The sequence below is a fragment of the Rhea pennata genome, chromosome 3 (genome assembly GCF_028389875.1).
Source record: "Rhea pennata isolate bPtePen1 chromosome 3, bPtePen1.pri, whole genome shotgun sequence".
Taxonomy (NCBI): domain Eukaryota; kingdom Metazoa; phylum Chordata; class Aves; order Rheiformes; family Rheidae; genus Rhea; species Rhea pennata.
In genome coordinates this window covers 78,445,780-78,468,193 of record NC_084665.1, presented here as the reverse complement: position 1 = coordinate 78,468,193, position 22,414 = coordinate 78,445,780, and the positions used below count along the sequence as shown (strand labels likewise).

Sequence of the window (22,414 nt, the reverse complement as noted above, 5' to 3'; positions counted from 1 at the left end):
CTGCACTAGTTAGCTAGAGAAAAGTGTTCATGGAACCAGGTTTTACTAGAGACAGTCTTTTGGATCTTTATATGACAACCTCATCTTTCAATTCAGAAAATAAGATCAGCCTTTAGTTCATTGCTTTGTAAAGGATGCCTTAAAATACAACACAGTATCAAACATTCCTGAGATGCAAGTTCAACTCTGCAGCAAACCATTTACCTGTTCATATATAAAAGGAACTATGTATTTGCAGAGTATCCGAAAGAATCACAATGTATCACAACTGGCACGTATAGAAAGAAGTTGAGGATGAAGAGAAGTGGGCAAAATTTATCTCCTAATTTTCTCCAAATGCTGACTCTTGCATTCTCATGTCACCATTTCTGTTCCATTTCCACATTAGCACTCATTATTTGCTCCTGGCTATGGCAGACATTGCAAGGAGAACTCCTGTCTTACCTCCCTAAATCCTTCTTTTTAACTGAACTTAAAGAGTAGGCTGCTCAGGGAGGGTAGAGGATCAATCCTGCTGCTGCTGTATGATTTGCCTGGTAAAAGACAGTCAGTGAGTTATGAGGGAGGCACAAGCTTGCTCATATTAAGAGACACCATGACTGTTCACAGCTGGGAAGAATTTGAAATTGTCTGATATTCTGAGGGAAAAGGGAATTAGAAGGAAAAAGAAATGGTACAGCCTCTTACGGGTGGGGAGGCTTTTTTGGTCCACAAATTACTGTCAATTTTCGAACTACAAGGGCCTAAGCATAGAGGGATTTTTGAAGGCACTTCTTGCTCAAAGTGTTCTTTCATTACAATGCTATTGCTATTGAAGATACTCTGCCTTCTGAGTATTTTTATGCTATTTTGGTTTTTCTTCTCTAAATTAATCCACATACAGTTAAGTCATAGTAATCATGTAATAGCAAATCTGCCAAAATATTGAATAAAAAGGCAAAAGCCCTTAGTTCTTTCTGTCATATGTTTTGCAGGAGGAGGAGAGAATCATGAACATACAGAAGTGTGTGGGGTGCTCAACAGTGTAAGTTACAGGTTAACTTATATCGCAACCTAAGTTGTAAAAAATATTTGGGATCTTCATTTGCCATAGAGCAATCTTCACACAATTTACGTGCTCCCTCAACTAAAATAAAGCATGCTATAAACCAGCACAATTAGCAGATTGTAACTGTTACTAAAAATTGCGTGGTTTTGTTGTCCTCCTCACCTGCAGCTCCCCTCTTTTTTTAGAACATCCAGCATGAAGTGTATTTCTCAAGCTTACTGCAGATGCTAAGTGACTTCCTCAGGTTCTCAGACGAATTAATCTATTCACAGAAATAATGAAAATAATCTATAACACACTTGTCCTGGAACTCCCAATTATCTGTAATTGATTTTATCTTCAAGACAATACTACTAAGTAGCATCCCCATTTTACAGATGGTTAAACAACCCACAGAATGGATTAAATGACACACTGTAAGCTACATACAAAGCCTGGGACTGAGTCAGTATTTAAATTCAAGTCTCCTGAGACCCATCTTACTGTCCTAAAAGATAAAATTTTACTGTCTGCCTCACATTGGAGCAACACGATTGGTTTTACAACATCAGAGACATGTCTGCCTACTGCACTGTGAGTCACTGCCCCTGCTCTCATCCTCCCAGCCATATACACAAACTCAGACACACCTTTCTGACTCTTCATAATTGCCACAGGCTTTACTAGCTTATTTACAGACATTAACAAATTTGACAAAAGAGAGCAATACAGCAGTTAGAAGAAGACAGAAACCAGTATGCTAGATCCTGAAATAGTTAATGTATTAAACTGCCTAACAGCCCTGCAGGCAATATACCCTGAGTTGCTGTCAGCATCTGAAGTTTCACAAAATACTAATTAATGTATCAATAAAATGTTTTATTTGAATGACCTAACAATCTGTTATAAAAACTTACATTTTTAGCTGATTGCAGCAATAAGAATGTACACTATAGTAAATGCAATTTTTCTTTTTTGAAAACAAGAAACATATAAAGTATTTTAGAACTCATTGTCAAACAAGAAGAAAAAACTGCAGTAAATCATTTAGCACCTGCAATAATTAGATAAGAACAAACAATTAATCTTTGGTATTTAAATATTTTGCCTCTCACAAAAAGAACAACTGTGATAATCAAAATGAAGAAAGTTTACCACATGCCAAAATAAGTCTACCACAAAATAACATCTGAATCCAATTACTTCCCATGTCATATAACATTGCCCAGGGCATGAACAAGGCTCCCTTCCTAGTATATCCTGAGTTATTCTTTTCAGAGCAAACAAACGAATATTTTTCCAACTTTTCTATATTTCTTTTCTACCCTCCTCCACCCCTCCAATCTCCAGCAACAGGAATGTGGATCCCTATGTAGCAAACTGAAGCTAACTGACTCTAGATTTGTTTTTCTTAACTACCTCCATGGATGTCTAAAAGCAGTCCCCATGTCCCCACAGGTCTGCACACCACAGGTAAGAATCTCTGTTCTGAATTTTTCCTAAGGACTATTCAATCTTCTGAATAGCCCATTTGGAATTTCTGTTTTTTCCAGGTATGTCTTATTTTTCCTCCTTCCCCCTACCCTCCTGGAATAAGAGAATTGAAGAACTTTAGGCATTTGTCCAAAATTTCAAGCGGCCTTGCAGCCTGGTCAGTATGCCAGCAGTCCATGTGCACGTAGCACACCTCACATATTCAGTGTGGTGGACTTGCTGCAGATGCAATATGGAACACACATGCACATATTTCCATCTTAAATTCCACATAATACACCCCAGATACTTCCCTCTTTTTTTTCCCTGGATGAAGTTGAAGCGAGTTGTTGAAACTCCAACAGATCCCAGCATTCATTATAGATTCATTCCCTTTGATACACCCAATATCTTCCTGTGACATTTGCTTTCAAAGGCATTTTGATATCTGCTTATACCTTTCACACATTTCCAGCTTTCATAACCATATGTTAGTCTGGAAACAGAATGAGGTGACAGTGCACTGCCCCAGCTTTAAATTACAGTTTTTCTATTACCAAATCTTGCTTAGGCTGGTAAACGCAGCTGCCACGTGGCTATTACTGACATTCCTGCCGACTTATAACCCAGGTATAGGAACTACCTCTCCTCACTTGTCTTTATGTTGTAACTCAGCAGTGGAGAATTCTTGGGTGCCCCGATCTATTTTTTATAATTATTAAGACAGTCTTTTAGCCTGCCTTAAAGGGTGGGCTGACAATCACACTAAAGAACTGTTTTGCCAAACTGTCTAGAATGCTGTAAGTCATCACATGTCACTATCATGTATTTCTTTAATTAAGGCAAATGGTCAGGAGAGGTAAGATAACATGTTCTTGTTTGATAGCACTGATAACTACACAAGTTGCAACTTGATAAAAAAAGAAAGGCTTAATCATGCTATTTCCTTGATATTATGCTTCAAGATGTCCCAGAATGAACCATAGCAGAGACTGCTACATGCTTTCTTAAAAGTCTATGAACTTTTATCTATGATGAAAAAGTTCTTACTACTGTAATATTCTCTTTCCTATTTTAATGCTCCCAGAGTGAAAATGTCAGATTAATGTGACATTTCAAGCTGCTCTCTAGCTTACTTTTTCATTAATTTTGCCTCATTCATTTCCTTTATTTCCCTGAAAATTACAGTGCAGAAATCTTTGCCCATCAATGAATGGAGCATGGTACCTCATCACTTGCTTCAAAATTGTTTCTTAGTATTTTGACTATAATGACATTTTCTGTTCCTCTGGAGACTTTTTAAAAGTTCAGTAAGTTCATTAATGTTTTCATGATTATATTTTCCTGGTAACTTGGTTTCACCTAAAGCTTCTTCAGATTACTTTTCTCTGTATGTTTTACTTCCTTGTTAAAATATTAGAATATGAACTCAGGAGAGCAGATCTTGATATTAGGTTATGGAACTAAAAATCTAGACCAACTTCCACAGGCTCCAATGAGGTTAGCACAGATTTCTATTGCAGTAACAGAATAGAAACTGGCCCTCGGGTTCTACACAACATTTTCCCTATTTATATTAAGCTGTTAAATTGGTTATTTAAACTATAGGAAACTTTATTAACAAGAGTACAAATGTTCACAGTTCAGGAAACTAAATATTCCCCATGAAACTGTAACAGGGTTTTTTTTACTATTCTTTTAACATGCAAAAAGCAAAAGCTATTTCTCTTTGTTTTCCAGTAACAGTATTTTCCTGACTCCTGCACCTCCTCAAAACATGGTGTTAGGTATGTGATAAACAACAAGTCAATAAAAGAGAAGTATTTCATTAGGATGAAGGGACAAATCAAACAAGGGGAAAATGTCAATGTAAACCTACCTCTAAAATAATGAAATATGCTTATACAGTAAGTGTTCTGTGTTTAGACAGAATACAGATTGAGTTGAGTGAAATTTGTCCCTGCAGTTCAAGTCCTCAAAAGGTAGTGAACATCAGGCACAAAAAACCAAGATAGAGTAACATGTATAGTAACACAGGTCAAATTCCAGTTTCATCAACTGATCACGTACAAGAACTATTTGCATGCAAGCAAACATATTTGAAGAACAAAACCAAAGTGGATACCATGGCAGACGGTATCTAAGATCTTAGGAATACACTGATAATAATTTCAGAAGAACACTTGCTGATATGCATGTTATACGTGTAGCTGAACAAATATTTTCTGCATTTATCAAGTACCAACTATCAAGAGCTGATTGAAAAAAACAGTTAATTTTGTATAGTAACGTAAGTAAATTAAAAAACTAGATACTACTTTAGGCTATAGGGTAGTAAAGTAGCATCAATACATGCAGAGAACAGGAATTGAGAGGAAGAAACAGAAAGGAGGATTCCTCATGAAAAAATCAGAGAAAAAAACATTTCAAAAGTGAATGACTGTCCAAATTGCCATCAGGAATTTAATTGTTTAAGATGTATTGAGTTCCAGCCCTCTATGAAATTCTTCCAACATTGTTCGTGTTGAACAGCCTAAGATTGGAAGCTACGAAATCAACTAGCATCTTTGAAGGCTTTGATCATGAATAGTTTTTTTAGAGAAAGAGTTGGATATCACAGGCCAAGGAAGAGAGTCACATTTTTGAGCTTTGATTGGCAAAGGGCAGGCAAAAGGAATTGTTTCTTTTTCACACAGGAAAAATTTTCCATCAAGCATTGTGGAAATACAGTACAAGGCAACAGGAAATTGAGTCTTGAGAATAAGATAAGGAAGAGAGTATGAACTACAGAAAATAGAATATATAAAAAATAGATATATAAAAACTAAAAGCCAGTAAAAATTTAAGCAAAAGTCTGAATTATGTAGCAACTGTTTCAGACAATGTTTAATGTATTGCAATAAAGAACTGATGACTGAAGAAATTCCTAGTAAATTCAAATAAAAGTATTTCTCACAATGGTAAAACTCACAAAGAATTGACAAGCCGATGTGATACAGCTTTTAGCCTCATTTTATTGAAGATCACTGATTATATAGAATTATATATTATATAGAAAGCATAAGAAAGTATCTGTGGAAAATGAGAAGCTATATACCAAATAGCCTGTTATTTACTTTTTCATAAACTGCCATATCTAACCACTCTTCTTCTAAATAAGTATGTTCAACTGAATAGCAGTTAAGTGAGAATCTTAAATAATTTATGAGTCATTACTAAAAGCAATACATTAGTGCTCCTGAGGATTGTGTAATTTTAAGAGATGTCAGAATTATATTTCTTGTATAGAGATTGCAGAGATAGCTTAAGAGTTGCCTTCTTTGCCAAAAAAAATATACATGTTCAAGTTAAATAGCAACTCTTGCTAGTGTGATTAGCTCACTAAGACTGCTTTTTTATGTGCATATAATGCTAGAAGCAAAACACAAGTCTGGACTCATATAGAGCATGAACATCGTTGCTGTCATTTTGTTACCAGCTTCTTCCCTTTGCCTTACAGTCGTATATAGATCACCTTCACGTATCTTTGTTCTTTTCTTTTCTCTTTAATCACATCCTCCTCTAATCCTTCACTCAGCCTACAAATACTACCTTTCAACTTTCCTTGTTTTCTTTTCTGTATTTCTTACGTTGCTGCCAAAGCATTTTGAATGCCCCTGCTATCCACAGTGTGATGTGCATCACACTATCCATTCAGACCCCTTCTAAAGGATTCAGTGGTGTGGGTCTAATATAAGAAATAAAAGCATCAAAAATAGTAAACTACTAACAAATCCAAATCTCTCTGAGGCAGCATCATCCTCTAAAATTTCATAGAGATTCCTAGTCTGTGTTTTAGTGTAGACTACAGATCCCTCAGGGCACAAACTAAGTAATTTATGACATAATTAAAAAACAACGGTATTATACTAATTCATTCTTCAAAGAGATATCCTGAGATAATGGTACATATTGCACACCTAATTCTGCAAATAAATGTGCTATCTATCAAAAATAGGCAACTGTCAGTTAAGGTAGCTTCTCACTGCTGCAAGTACAGGTCACTAAATAATCTGGTCCACTCACACTGTGGCTCCACAAAAGCAATTTCATCAGGGCAGTTTAAGCATCACATTCATTTACAAGCATTTAAAGTGATCCTGTTGGCATTTCTTTAAATACTTATAAGTAATCATTTTCACTAAATACAGGGCACAGCAAACAGAGGCTTTACAAGTTAGCAGGGCAGTTTGCACAGTAGCAGATGCAAAGCAGGCCCTGAAAGTCTGCTCCAGTCTGCTGGCCAGTATGGGACTGGACAACAACCATGGGGACATGCTGCAGTGCTTCATCCCCAGCATCTGCTGGAGAAGACACCCTGGGAAACCAGAAGCCTCAACCAACGCAGAGCTCCACAGGGCAAATGCTGCCACTCTGGATGCAAGCTGCAGGGGGGCAGCAGCCTCATCTGCACAAGGTATACTCTCGTTGAGGCAGAGTCACCAGAGGAAGGAGCTGGGGGAGAAGCAGGAGAACAGATTGTGTAGCATCAGGGAGAATACACAGAGATGGACACGGTTTTCTCGTGGACCTTGCAAAAATTTCTGCAGCATGTTGGTGGTAACTTCTTAACACAGATGCTATACGGGTTATCTCTTGGATCTGCTGCTCATGAAAAAGGAAGAAATGGCTGGCGATGTGATAATCAGCGCAGCCTCAGCTGGAAAAAACATGAAATAGTGGAGTAATGAAGGCATGTAGTACAATACAAGTGCTGAACTTCAGGAAAAAAAATGGCTGAATCATTGGGGCCTAGGAACACTGATTAATGGTTCCTACTCTGTCTGGAGGCTGATTAGCAAAAGTACCCAGAAGCCCAAGCTGGGACCTATCCAGCTTTATATCTTTACCAATGACCAGAAGAAAGAGATTAAGACACATCATCAGCAAGTTTGTGGATGAGACCAAAACTGAAAAAACAGTCGATACATTTGAGGGCAGAATTGCCATTCAGAGGGAGGAACGGGCCACAGGAACCTCATGAAATTCAGCAAGGAAAAAGGCACCTGGGATGGACTAACTCCCTGCAATTGTACAGGCTAGGGACTGACTTGCTGGGGAACATCTCCATAAAGAAAAGACCTGGGGGTCCTTTAGGTAAACAGTAGTGATGAAGACTAACAGCACCCTATCAGTAGGAAGAGAGCTAGTAGACTGACGGAAGCGATTACTCCCCTTTATCCAGCACTCATTAGACCACACTGAGAATAGCATTTCCAGTTTTGGGGCCTGAATACAAGGCAGACTTTGATGAACCGACATTAGGTAAGCAGAGGGCCACCAAGCTGGTTGGGGACTGGAGCACTACCCTGTGAGGATAGGTTGAGGAACAGGGTTTGTGCAGCCTGGAGATGAGATGGCTTTGGAGCAGGGGTCTAACAGCAGCCTCACAGTACCTACAGGGTAGTGATCGAGAAGATGGAGCCAGGCTCTTCATAGGGCAGAAGAGAGACAAAAACAAACTGAAACAGAGAAGATTCTGACCGGATATAAGGAAAAAATTCTTCACTATGAGGACAACTAAATCACTTTGAGAGGTTGCACAATCTTTGTTCTTAGAGGCTTTTAAGATATGAGTGGACAAAGCCCCAGGAAACCTGGTCCAAATTCAGAGTGGACCCTGCTTTGAACAGGAGTTTGGACTAGAGACCTACTGAGCTCCCTTCCAATCTGAATGATTGTTAGTATTTTACCTTGAATCAGCTTGGAAATGAATCAGATTGTTCCCACTTCAGCTCACACTGCAAAGTCATCTCAGAGTGCACAAAACTAATCCCTTTGGGATGAAATTAAACCAAAAGATGTGCTTTCACCACTCATGAGTATTAGTCCATGGAAACAAGCTAGAGATGGCCCAAAGTACTCCACTTCCTCTGAAACGTGTGATATGGATGTTACATCATCAACATCACTTTGCTTTACAGTTACACTTCTGTTGTGCCATTCTACTTGCTAATAATAGTTATAGTTAATAGTTTATATTTGTCCATTTCAATGGATGAAAAGCAATGCTGAGTTTTAAGACCTGACTTTTCAACTTTTTCATGCTGATAAATTTTGTCCAAGGACAGAAATGCACACTACTGGCCTGTGAATTCCTCAAGACTGAGTCTACATAGTCTTCCAAATGGGATAGGCAGCTCTGATGATAGAAAGTTTTACAGCTATGCTCACTCACTAGACCTGTGCAGAAGTCTTTTTGAACTTCTTCACAGTTCCTGCACATTCTGAAGGCCAGATCAACACATAAAGCAGTGTTTTGCCCACCTCAGGTCCTCCCACATTCGAGGACTCTAAACGGGAGAGGAGAGTGGTAAAAAAATGTCAAGTGCAAGCAGACATTGAAGAAGTTAGATGACAAACTTATAACCTCCCATTTCATAAACTTTTTTTTGTGCACTCATATATAATAGGATAGTTTGATAAACAGTAGTTATTCGAGAAAGTCAGACTCTGAGATCTTAATTGAAAGTATTGGTCCACCCAACTGAATTCTCAAGTGAGATGTTAGTATTAGAGTGTCTAATTCTAACCGTCTGAACAAGGGATCAAATGTCTGTAACTGCCAAGAAAGCTACCTTTGTACATGTGAGGAATGATTTAAACCCTTTTAACACAGGGAACTGCTTTCTTTGCAGTTCTCTTCAATGTACAACCTGATCATGCAGATAGGATACCTCCTGTACATCTCAAGTGTTTTTACTGTCCAAATTGTTAGGCACTCAAGCTGATCGTGCTTATGGAACTCATCAAGTCTTAATAAAGACAAGAATCTGGCCACCAACATTTCCTGAACATGGAGCTTCATAAGCCTTCAGGAGTGAACAATCTGCAGACTGCAAGTAGTACAAGACACTGCCTATCACTTTATCAAGCCAGACACTTTGTAGAAGCACACACCATCTGGATATGAAACACAGTAGAAGAACATCACTTCACCAGCCACAGCTGGTGAAGCTATTGAAGCCCTTTGAAGCTATTACAAGATTTCTCAGCCTACATCAGAAAACCATACAAGTCAATGTGAAGAATATTTCTATCAAAAAAAAAGCTCATTTAAAATGTCTATTATTAATCTTAATTTCTATCCAAAAATAAAGGCACCAAGTCCTCAAAAAGGTTCCATCTGGATTTACTGTGGATTGGATCAGACTCCATCTGCTGTTATTTCAGGAAAAAACCTTAGCTGGACAGTGGATCATCACATCAGTTATGCAGTTCCCCTCCTTTAAGAAACTTAAAAATAAATCTCTTTCTTACTCAGCAGCTTACCAATGGCCTTTGTGTAATGCCTCGCTCCAAGTAACAGCTCTGGAGCTCTGTACCAGAAAGTCACCACAACTGGATCCAAGTCTGCCAATGGCTTCAAAGGTGAGTTGAACAATCTGGCAAAACCCATATCAGCTGGGAAAAGAAAATGAAAGAACATTTAAAGAATTTAGCGTAAATTACAAGTTGTAATTTAACAGCTTTGCCAAAAAGCTAGTAAACAAAAACTGAGAAGCACTAAAACTTACATATCAGTATCTCTAAGTAACTGAGAGGTTACTCATAATAATACTTACCCTTATATAAGCCTAAATTCCATGTACTTCATTTGGTATGACTATGAAGGATGATGCTTGAATAAGCGTTTTCATCACAGAATTGTAAAACAATATGTAAATACAAACGCCACAGTATTCAAAATGAGCTGTAACAGATACCCGGATAACCAAATTCAATAGGAGTAGGTCTCTATGCTTTTTGCGTAGCAAATCTTTGGACTTCTGAAAATATGTGCATTGATATTGTCTATAAAAATATAGTTAAGAATTAATACAGCATGTAAGTAACAACATTACAATACTTAACCACAGAAGAAGCCAAAAGAACTCTGGCCTTTGCTCAACACTAAGGTAGCCATACGGAAATTTTAACCTGGTCCTGGTCACTGCAGCTGCTTTATGTGCTTATTTATTTCTTGTTTCTTGCAGATATTTTTATGCCACCAAATATCCTTGGCAAGCTCTATAAATGTTTAATAAATTATTTTCATAGAATCATAGAATCCGTAAGGTTGGAAGGGACCTCTGGAGATCATCTAGTCCAACCTCCCTGCTCAAGCAGGGTCACCTAGAGCATGCTAGACAGGGTAGCATCCAGCCGGGCCTTGAAGATCTCCAGAGAATGAGACTCCACAACCTCTCTGGGCAACCTGTGCCAGTGCTCCGTCACTCTCACAGGGAAGAAATTCCCCCTCACAGTCAGGCGGAACTTCCTGTGCTTCAATTTCTGCCTGTTGCCTCTTGTCCTGTCACATGGGACAACTGAAAAGAGTTTAATTTTGAATTGCGTAAGCTTGTAAATTTGAAGATTGAGATTCAAAATTGAACTAGATGATGCACACACATTTCTCCAAAACTAATCTAGAGATTTTTTGATCTTACACTGAAGATGCAACATTTTTAATTATTCCTTTGTTAAGTAATGAAGTTTTCTTAAAAGGTTTACCTATTTTGACTCTTCCTCTTTCTGGACCTTCACCCATTACCAGAATGTTTGCTGGTTTCTGGAAAACAAAAAGCATAGTATTTAGTTGGCCAATCTTTGATGATTATCTTCAAGAATAATAAAAATACATATTTTTATTATTTTACAATAATGAATATTTCTATAAATATTCTTAGAAGTCTAAAACAACATTTATGCTTTGCTGGCATTTGGGTTTTATTCCTAGTCACTGACTTCACAACTAGAAGAACTGCAAGGTATTTTGACATTTCATAGTAAGAACTGCAATTTTAAATTAAGTTCACACTCCCATTTTTATCAAAATGGTAATGTTCATTGGTGAGATTCACTCAAAAAAAAAAGCATTAAAGCATTTTATACCAGACTAAGGTTCACTGCATAGATCAATACTCTGGCAAGAAGTAATTTTGCCAGTGTAGCTCATTTAAAATGATGCCAAATCTTGGTATGCAAATGAAGAGCTGAAAGTTGCTGTTATCATCACACACAGTGATATTTTTAGAATGATGTTTATTTTTAGTGTATGTATGACAACAATTACATTAGCAAAAGCACTTTTTTCCACAAAGTAAGTTGATTTCATGCTATGAGAATTTATTTTAAAATGACAAATGATACATATAGCTAGATCCACAAACTCTTTTACAGTGTAGACAGAACCTTTACAGATAGAGGAAAAATGTTTATTGGCTTTCTGTATGCAATCTGCAGTTGTTCACAACAAGCCATTTGCAAACATGGTACACAATCGGCACATCACATCACAGCAATTGCTCTAAAGTTAGGATTTAGATACCCTCAGACACCAACAGTCATTCCTTGGAAGCTTTTACCCGATTGTGTTAACAGCTGTAAAAAAGTAAACAAGATTGAAAACATTAGATGATTTGAATGAAGAGATCCATAAGGAACTTTCAGAGCAGCATTTTGAAAGGTTTTCATCCAAGCATTAATTATATTTAATATGCAATTTAAAATCTCTGTCTCTGCAAGGGCTCTGGTCAAGCAGGACTTGTTCAACCATCAGAAAGGGACACGAAGAAAGCTGACACCACAACCTCAACTAACTTCACAGTTCCTAAAACCTGCCATTATTTACCTGAAATGAGACTTACAAACTATAGTTATTAATTTGGTTCAAACTGCAACCAGCGATCACATTTAAAAATCATTAGGCTTTTTTTTCTTAAGCAAAAACTAAAACAAATGCTATCTCGGCTATTCCTTCTCCTACTTGTCTGGCTCCAGGAGGTACTTCTGCCTGCCAACCAGTGCCAGACAGTGCTTCTTCCTTTGCTCCAGCCATCGCTCCTCTTTCCCTTCTGCTTCCTACCCTGCACCAGCTGCTGCCGCCGCTTTCACCTCTCCTCTTCTTGGCAAGGAAAACTAGCTGCTGCCTCAGAGTTTCTTCATCTCATGCTGTTTCTCAACCCCATCCCAGATTTCGCATTCCCCAGCACACTTTGGGAACCCTTCAAGAGGGAAAACACTCTCCACTTGGAGAATGCAATAGCTATTTTAATCAACGGTAAGTTATTGGTCATAATTCATAGTTTAATAGTTAAGCTATTAAACTATTAAAAAACCTTTGTTTAGCAGCCCGTTCTCGAAGTCAATGAACGCTCATAAAGCAACGATCTCCGAGAAATCAGTTAACGTTGGTAAATCAATAAAGGCGTCGATTTTAAAATGTAAGGGCTTTTGTCACATGATCTCGAGTAAAATCTCACCAGCAAGTCTTGGAGAGATAGAGAAGATGCTTATATTGAATGATAATGAAATTAACAGTAAAAGGCAACTGGACAAGCACTGGTTTTAAATTTCTAACAGTGGTTTGTATTTGTGTAAACTGAATATTCTAGAGAACATAATGATCCCATCCTGCATGTTCAGAAAGTGAAGCCAGGCAGCAAGGAAAGTAAGCCAGCTGCTACCGCATTTGCCCCCTGTCAGGTATTACACAGGCAAAATCGCCCCAAGCAAGGCTGCAGTTCCGAGCATTGCTCATGCCTGGAAACCTCCACTGAGAGTGGAGCACAAATTAAAAACACTGCAAAAGACCTTCAGATTCAGGGATGGATTTTGGGCAGCAGAAAATGCATTTTTCAAGTGATCAGAGCTGATAAAAATATAGTCACTGTGCTGATTTCTATGTTAGATGAAGAGTTACATGGTAAGAGAGAAATTTTGTTTAATACCAGGATATGCGCTAAGATGAAACTTAAAAACTAACAGGATTCTCAAAACTGGAAACACCTTGTAAGGCTCATATTTTAACCTGCAATAATAAAAAGATTCTTCAAGCAGCAGTTTCTTCGTAGAAAGAACCACTATTTTATCTGCTGGCATGAACCGCAATATTCATACAACGAACTCACCAGGCGAGACTCTGAGAAAGCAAATGACTTTTCCACTGATTTATTTGTCGAACCGGAGGAACCAGAGAGAGACGGGAGCGTTCCCACCGCGTCAGCCCTCCCAAACCAGCGACCTCCCAGCTAACGCGCCGGCTGCTTCCCCGGCGGTTCGGCGAACGCAGGAGCCCAGCAGCAGCGAAGCGAGGCGGCCTGGGGCAGGCTGGCCTGGCGGTGCAGCCCGTTGCTACGGAAACCGCAGCAAGGGCCCAGCGCTGGCAGCCTCCCGCCGCTGGGCAACGCGGCCGAGAGGCGGCTGCCTGAGGAGGCAAGGACGCGGAGGACGAGGTAACTCGGCGGGCTCCCCGGGGGCGGCAGGGAGAGGCGAGAGCGTCTCCTGCTCTGCCTCAGTGGGAGAGGGGATGAAGCGCGGTGGGAGAGGCACGACCGCGGTGGGAGAGCGAGCACGTTCTCGTAAGAAAGAGGAGTACCGCAAACAGGACTCGCACACTCGGACACCCGTGCTACCTTCACTGATATGCCTTCTCTTTTGATATTTAGACCAGAGATTTGGAGAAAAGCTGAAGGAAGAGAGACCATCTACGGACTTGAAAGACCACACCGGGCCAAAACAGGAACAACAGCCTAACAACAGATGGCAATACTTCAGTCTGAACAGTTACTGTTGTTATCTCCTTAAATGCAGCGGTGACATAATTCTGAAGAGATTCGGTGCAGACTTGCATTCCTCTGCAAAAACCTCCACAGGGACAAGCCGCTTTCCATCCACCATTCTTTATTGTTTATTCCCAAACAAATGTGTTTCCCCTTTGGAACAGATCGCTGGACACGGAATAATCCGAAGGTAGGAGGTTGCTATGGTGAAAGAGCTAAATGAGCTCCCCCCTCAACTAAAGAAACTGATGTATGATGAGATCTTTTCAAATCTCAATTATTAAAAAAAAAAGGAAAAAAAACAGCAATGGTAAACAGCACAGTGTTGACACTTCCTTTGCCCTTCATCTGTGGAAGCCTAAATAGATGCACTTTTAATTCACAAGCCAAAAAAGAAAAAAAAATGAAGTGGTTTTATCTTAGCTCTGACTACACTACTCCCCAAATCACAAAGTCCTGAAATAACACGACACCGTTCCACACCCAGGCACGCCAGTCAGAAGACCACCATGCCCTAAAGTTCAAGATGAAGAGGAAGCTGCAGATTTTTCAGACATTTGTAAATAAAGCTTTCATTTTCCCTCTTGTCTAGGAAGGAAAAGGGCATGTATGCACCTTCCTGCTGTAAGCCAACGCTACCAAAACCCAGCCATTCTCTTCAGATAAACATGGCATGCTGTCACTGATGCTTTTGAAAACAATTCACCTCACAAGCACAGGAATTAAGAACCCTGTTCTTCAAAAACTTCATTCTGCACTGCAAACCTCCAGTCATTATCGCTTCCATTTGAGCTACTTCTATATATTCAAGTATATACAGAAAACTTGCTATCATCACTTCCCTCTCCTTTTTCAGAAAACCACTTGGTCAGCATTTTTCTGGTATTGAAGCAATAGACAAAAGTAGGCCATATAGAGTAAAATATCTTCACATCTGCTTCTCTTTATATGCCTTATGTACTGTGAACTGATGCAAGCCTCGCTGATCTGATTACACAGTATCACTACCAACCTGTTTTTTCAGCTGATTTATCCTTAACTTTACTAGCAATTTCATTGTATTTTTGTCTATATTTGTAATCCATACAGTTTTCTTGTACTATACCTTTACTCTGTTGAAACGACTGACCTTGCAAAGCAATATCATTAACAAACTCCATCAAGGTATTTTTCATTTCATTCAAATCAATAAGGTATCTACAGATATTATCATGTTGAGTAAGGGCAAATATAAAATTGAACACTACAGCACATGAGCTAAAAAGGCAGCAAAATTACAAAGAATGTCAAATGTTTTGAAGCAGTAGAGCATTCAAATGAAATTGAAACGTGTTTAAGCAGAAGGAAAATAGAAATAAACATATTAAGGATGAGAGCAAAGGAAGCAAATAGTACCATGGAAAGCTTTTAAAACTAATTTTAAAACTAAAAAAAAAAAAATTTTAATCAGTTGAAATACCACTAAGCAATAAAAATGAAAATACAAGCAAATATGGACATGTTAAACTTTACAGCTAAACGTTGTCAGATTTTGACCTTAAAGATTGTCAAAATCATATTTAGTTGATAATCATCAGAGGAACATACATGACCATAAAAAATATTTCAAATGTATTCCTAAAATTTTGTAAATTGATTTGATATTAAATTACATATAAGTGTCAGATATTAATATATTAATAAATATGATAATAATACTGTGATCCCATTATTATTATCATCTCCTCTCTTGCTTCTTATAAAAATACGTTAAAAGTGAAATTTATACAGTCATTGCAAAGAGATGAAAGTATGCAACACTCTTTGAAATGAAAGAAACTTTGGCATAATTCTGAGAGATGGAACTAGATACTCCATCATAAACTACGCTGATAGATCATGCTAGGGACTTCTATTTTTCATAGCTGCTGAACTGATATGGTTAAAACAGACATTAATTCCAGATAGCATAAGTTCTAACAATAACTGGAAATGCAGAATTTACCTTCAGTTCTAGGACTAGTAATAAAATAAATTATCAACTAGAAGTACAAACAAACTGTAGAGAAGATAACTGAAATATTTTCTTGGAATTTCTTACTGAAAGATTTTGCTAAAAAACATTCCTTGCTTGTATCCATAATGTTCTGAAAGAATATTGTTTTCAAATCAAAGCTAGCTATCAAAGAGATCTTTTTATGTTTATATGTACTTACAAAACTCCTCTTTGCAAAGAAAGCAAAAGCAAAGGAAAACAAAAATGCTGAAACTACATCCAGAGTGCAACCATTGATCTACATACATTAACAAAAATATATATGTAAGGTTATCTAGCCTAAAACAACCACAAAGATGTGACTAAACCAGCCTGAAACTGTGGATACTTCCTGGAGAATCAGTCATACGATAATTTGGGCTGAAAGGGACCTCTGGAGGTCATCTGCTCCCAACCCTGCCCAAAGCAGGGACAATGTTCAAGTTGGAGCCAACTCTGAAGCTGCGCCAGGTTGCTGCAGGTCCAACACAAGACTGCCCCCATCCAGGTACGGGGAACCTGCAGCCTCTCAGGGCAACCTGTTCCCCTGCCTAACCACCCTCATGGCGAAAAACTGGCTCCTGCCCTCTACCCACAATGTCTTCTGTTGTGACTTGTGCCTGTTCCCCCTCCTCCATTCTCTGCACACCCCTGCAACAGCTCCAGCTGCTCCATATCCTCCCCGGAGTAGCTAAAGGGTACGCTGAAGAGGCTGTGTATTGCTCAGCAGCAGCAAAGCCAACAGGCAATCCTGTTATATTACTATTACGACTCTGACTGAATGACTACAGAGCTATAAATTTAACACTGCAAACCATATTTGAGATGAGGGGCTCAGTCTAGAAGGCTAGATTCAGGAACATGCTCCCAACAAACGTATCTTACCATTGGAAAGAAAGACTTTGCACAAAGGGAATCTTATAATCCAAAAGAGGAAGCATTCAGAGATATCTACTAAGGTGAAGAACAGTATTACAAGTTTCAGTGTAAAACGTCCAGACAAAGTAAGAATATTTAAGCAAAAAGTTTAACAAAGGTGAGCTAAACTTTATGACTGACTTTGACAGACAAAATACTGAAATATTATTTTTGGCATTCTCTTTCAATGCACTATTATCTACTGTGAAAAATGATCTTGAAATAGACATTATATATAGCCATATTATACATTTGACTGTCTAAAACTTTTTTTTGTTGTTTAATGAAATGCCTACAACATACATATACTATCTAGCTAATATATTCTGTTCAAGTTGTGCTGCCTTGAATTACTGTAGTATATAAGCAACCTTACAATAATGAAGTCAGCAGGTCAGTAAAGTACTCACTTTTCAGTAATGTTTCATTTTTCATAGGTAGATGTGTTCTTAACAGCTAATATATACCTCAAGCAATGTTAATTCTTTACATGCATTCCCCTCATGTTTTCTCTGGCAACTGATAGAAAAAACACTTAATTTATAAACCCAAAGTGTTTGATCAGTGTTGAAACAGGAAGACTATTCACCAAACTCTGTTCCATGGCTGATCAATGGATGAGACAGTTGTTACTGGAAAATGGACTGCAAGTACAAAGGGTGTATGAAATAATGGCGATCAGAAGAGGAGAATATAATTTGGGCTGCATAAGAGTCCAGAAATAAAACAGTCTTCCTTTCACACACCATTTCTTTATGGTTTCTTATGGCTGACAGAGCATTAAATGACTGCAAGACAAAAATCAAAATTCCAGTTGACTTTGGACATTGGGCATTGCTTTTATTGTAATAATATTCACAATGTACTTATGTACTAGTGGTTTCATCCCAATCAGAGACAATGTAGTTCAAGTGAAAAAGAAAAGAATGAAAAAACTCACATAAGGAGAATGCCAAAACATTTGACACAATTAATTTTTGTGTTGCTATGCAACATTATCCAAAGCATTCTCCCAGTGCTGGTTCTGCAATAGCAGACTTGAACTTAAAATGTTACATGCAACCTTGGGAAGGACAAAGAAGGGGGAAGACAGATGGAAACAAAGGGAAAATATAATCATAAATTATAAATGAAAAATCAAATGTCATAAAGCAAATGCTTAAATAATATGCTGCATTCAAATTTTTCAACACATCACAGATCACTCCAGCAAAATTCCCGCAAAGCTGTGTGGTAATCATTAGGGCTAGATCTTGCCCAGGCCCTTTGGGAGCACGGAGCGTTGCATGGGACAAGACTAGGATTGCTCAACCTCTGCTACCTCATTTGCAAGCAAGGAAGATGCACAGGCCACCATGCAAGGGAACAGAAGAAAGACTCACCTCATGAGGGATATTACAAAGAGGAACGGAGAGAATAAATTTCACTTCATAAAAGCACAGTTACACTCTTCTTGTGCTGAGGCTTCAGGAGGTATCCTGAAGGCCCATGACACTTCAGCCAAGCCAAGTCTATACATCTGTGCCATAAAGTCCTTATTAGATATTCTTCCCACAAGATCGTTATTCAGAGTAACTGCCCAAAGGCAAGTATACTGAGAAGATACTTACATGTGTAAATTTGGATTTACAGATAGCAACAAAACATTATCACTTTCTTTACCTTAAAAGCAAAAGCTACGAATCAGAAAGCCTGAAAGAATACTAATATAAAAAACCTTCAGTTGTACTAAGTTTGAGATTAGAATTTGACAGATGGAAATAAGATTATGTGATTTACACCTTTTCCCCCACTATTGGAACTCTTCACTTGTGTTACAAAATCTTGAAAGTTAGGTATCATAAATGCTATGTCTGATAATACTTTGGGTTATGGCAATAAATCCCACTATTGTCAAATTCTGATTTTTTTAAAAAACAATATTCTGACTATTCCTCCTAGTTCAGTAGGGTTATTAAGACGGACAGATGAAACTTCTATCTAAACAAAGTATGTATAATTGCAAATGAGAGTATGGACATTGCCATAGCCATGGCAACAAAAAGTATCTTAGATAGTAAAATTCTAATGGCTCATTTCTCCAGGAGTCTAGCAGAGTCCAAGAATAACAAAGCTTTTCTGACTGCAATAAATAATACAGTATCAAACAAACAGATATAGATGCAACCCATTTTCATCACAAACCTGCTTCTGCTTGGATAGCTTACACTGACTGAATTAGGTTGAAATATTAAAAGTCCTTTAATGGAAATTTCTAAAGAGCAAAAGAAAAGGAAAAGGTAGTCTGGTTATTTATAGAGAGGTTACCGTCATCTTGAGTGGGTCGTAAGTGTCTACTTTTTGTCTTCACATGGACTTGGGAATATAGCTTAAGGGACTCGCAACTACAGAATAAAATTTTAATCTTTGTTTTAGGTTAGAAACTTTTGGAACGATTTAGGAAAGCAATAAATACGTTGAATTTTACAGGATTTTAATAATCAAGTAATAGTATTTTATATGGTTTAATTAACTCCTTTCAGAGTTTATTACATACATATTCTGCCACATTAAGCTACATTATTTATCCATTTTGCATTATATGCTGTTTTCCTAAACTCACAATCTCAAGGAACTCAGACAAACAACATCCTCCTACAAGAGTGACATGCTAAAGAAAAAAAGAAATGATGCAGGCCCATCTCCCTCCAACCCTTTTCTTTCATGATGCATCTAAAGACTAGGAAATCTGATCCTTACCTATGCAATCAATTTAAATTTCTGTTATACTATGGGGGCAACTTCTCCTTTGTGCAGAACTACCCTAGATCAGCAATTTATAATGTAATCCCAGCCTTTCTATAATTTTTGCAGCAGTGGCTACAGCCCCTTTCCCAGGATGATTTGTCCACTAGATCAGTGCTCAGACTTCAGGAAGAAATGTTATCACCCTAATACAACCCTTGATACATACAGCAATACAAATCGGGATTTAACAGCCCACTGGAAGTAGGGGCTCAGACTCACAATGCAGTTACCACGTGCTAGACAAGCTACTCACATATCTGTTGAGGTAACATAACCTCACTTAACTTACTGGGAGAGAAAACAAACTGTGAACTGCAAGCAAGCAGATGGACAACCTCCCACTGCTCAGCTGACATGTTCATTACAGAGTAAGTTATGCAGATCAACCTTTAAAATCCAGTCAAGCTCTTAAAAAAAAAAAAAAAAAGAGAGAGAGAGAGAGAGAGAGCAGCAGATTGGCACAAGTTGCTGTGGCTTCTTCACCAATCCCTACATTTCAAATCTATTCTTTTTTTAAACATAATACAGCTCTCACTTTTTAGCATGGCACTGTTGATTTGTGTTTTAGCATCAACAACCATAGTGTCATACAAGCTGGAAACAGAGGCTGAAACTGGCCCTGAATGCACTGGTATCTTGGGCATGATAAGTATCCTTCCCTAGCCGTAACTGCTTCTTTGGTTTCCAAGATTTAACTCAGAAAGATATTCCCTCAGTTTTTATTGTAGTATTTCCTTATCCAGAAGAGAGTCTTTCTCTCCACAAAAGATTTTGCAGCAGTTCATTTCAAACCAGTGCTTTCAAAATTTTTTTCTAAAATTTATACTCACAAACTTGAGTAAAATTTCAAAATAAAAATCCTGGAGATACTACAGGAAATATGTTGGAACAAAACTAAGGAAGAGATAAAAGCCCACAACACTATCATTTTAGACATTGCTCCCTCCTTTCTATACCATGAATCTCCTGCTGGCAACTGTAAGCGGAAAGCAATGAGACAATATTTGAGGCTTAAGGTTTTCACAAGACTTTATACACCCTATTTGTGAAACCAGAAATCCTGATCATAAAGAGTTCACATGGCACTTTAGTGCTAGTGGAAAATACACACTTTCTAAAGACATTTGCTTGAGTCACTGCATGCAACAGTCTAGTACTTTTCAGTGGCATAAATGAGGTGCCAGATCCACTTTAAAAAACGGTGTAAATACACATCTGTTCAACAGTTATGATTACATTTTTAGTGTTTTCTAGAGGCATTTGAAAGCGCAAAATAACCCATTTTGAAGAGCCCATGAAATCTGTACAGCTTGATGAACAAAGTATTTGGCCAAAGTGAAAGTGTGAGTTGCCAGCACCTCAGCTAACATGTGGGTATCTGCCATGGGCACACTCTTACCATGCAACATCTCGCAGTAAGCTCTAGACAGCTTGCTCCTTTTTCATGAAGAAATAAAGGTATTTCTTATTTACCACAGGATACCAGTGGTAAAAGTGCGCCTACAAGCAGGCAGAGTAGCTAAAAGGTTTCAGATTCATATCACAGAATCACAGAATGGTTGGGGTTGGATGGGACCTCTGAAGATCATCTAGTCCAACCTCCCTGCTCAAGCAGCATCACCTAGAGCATGTTAGGATCACATTCAGGCAGGCTTTGAGTATCTCCAGAGAAGGAGACTCCACAACCTCTCTGGGCAACCTGTGCCAGTGCTCCGTCACTCTCACAGGGAAGAAATTCCCCCTCACGGTCAGGCAGAACTTCCTGTGCTCCAATTTCTGCCCATTACTTCTTGTCCTGTCACAGGGGACAACTGAAAAGAGTTTGTCCCCGTCCCCTTGACACCCTCCCTTCAGGTACTTGTACACATTGATAAGATCCCCCCTCAGTCTTCTCTTCCCCAGGCTGCAGAGGCCCAGCTCTCGCAGCCGTTCCTCATAGGGCCAGTGCTCCAGCCCTCTGATCGTCTTCGCAGCCCCACGCTGGACTCTCTCCAGTAGCTCCATGTCTGTCTTGTACTGGGGAGCCCAGAACTGGACACAGGACTCGAGATGAGGCCTCCCCAGGGCTGAGTTGAGGGGCAGGATCACCTTCCTCGACCTGCTGGCTACACTCTTCCTAACGCACCCCAGGATACCATATGCTCTTTTATACTCACATAATAAAGCTGCCTTTCCCAGAAAAGTGCACTTAAATTTCATCTGCAAGTCTCCAGTGAAGTGATGCTTTAGTTCAGAAACTCTATGCACATGATAACCAAGTTGTAGCAGAGCAGTGGAGAAATCTCTGTATAGAATATTAATGAGTTTATCGGTCTGCCTCCGATTTCTTACTGTGTTTACTGAGTCAACATAAGATTGATACAATGGCATTTTGTCAAATCCACTAAGGCTTGCATAACATTTATGGCAGATTTTCAGTCTTCAAAGGTAAAATAAAAAAATAAACCAGGTAAGATTAAGAGAAGTGTTTACACAGAGCACAACTGATACATTGATTTGAAGCATAGTGAACACTGCTGTTTACTAATAAGCTGCCAGTAAAATGATAGTTAATCTTTTTCTATACTGAAACTACATCTTAAGTTTGTGAGGAAAAAGTAACAAAGACCAAAG

The 22,414-nt window shown here is 38.5% G+C and overlaps 1 protein-coding gene across 1 annotated transcript in view; it reads right to left on the bottom strand.

Annotated features, from left to right (window-relative positions):
* The window catches only part of CDK19 (cyclin dependent kinase 19), a 124,824-nt gene that overhangs the window by 23,382 nt on the left and 79,028 nt on the right, over positions 1 to 22,414 (bottom strand). The window contains exons 5-6 of the mRNA XM_062572651.1: positions 11,033 to 11,090; positions 9,812 to 9,943 (exon numbers count right to left, since the gene is read on the bottom strand). Coding sequence (XP_062428635.1) covers positions 9,812 to 9,943; positions 11,033 to 11,090 — 190 coding nt within the window. The remainder of the gene's footprint in view (positions 1 to 9,811; positions 9,944 to 11,032; positions 11,091 to 22,414) is intronic.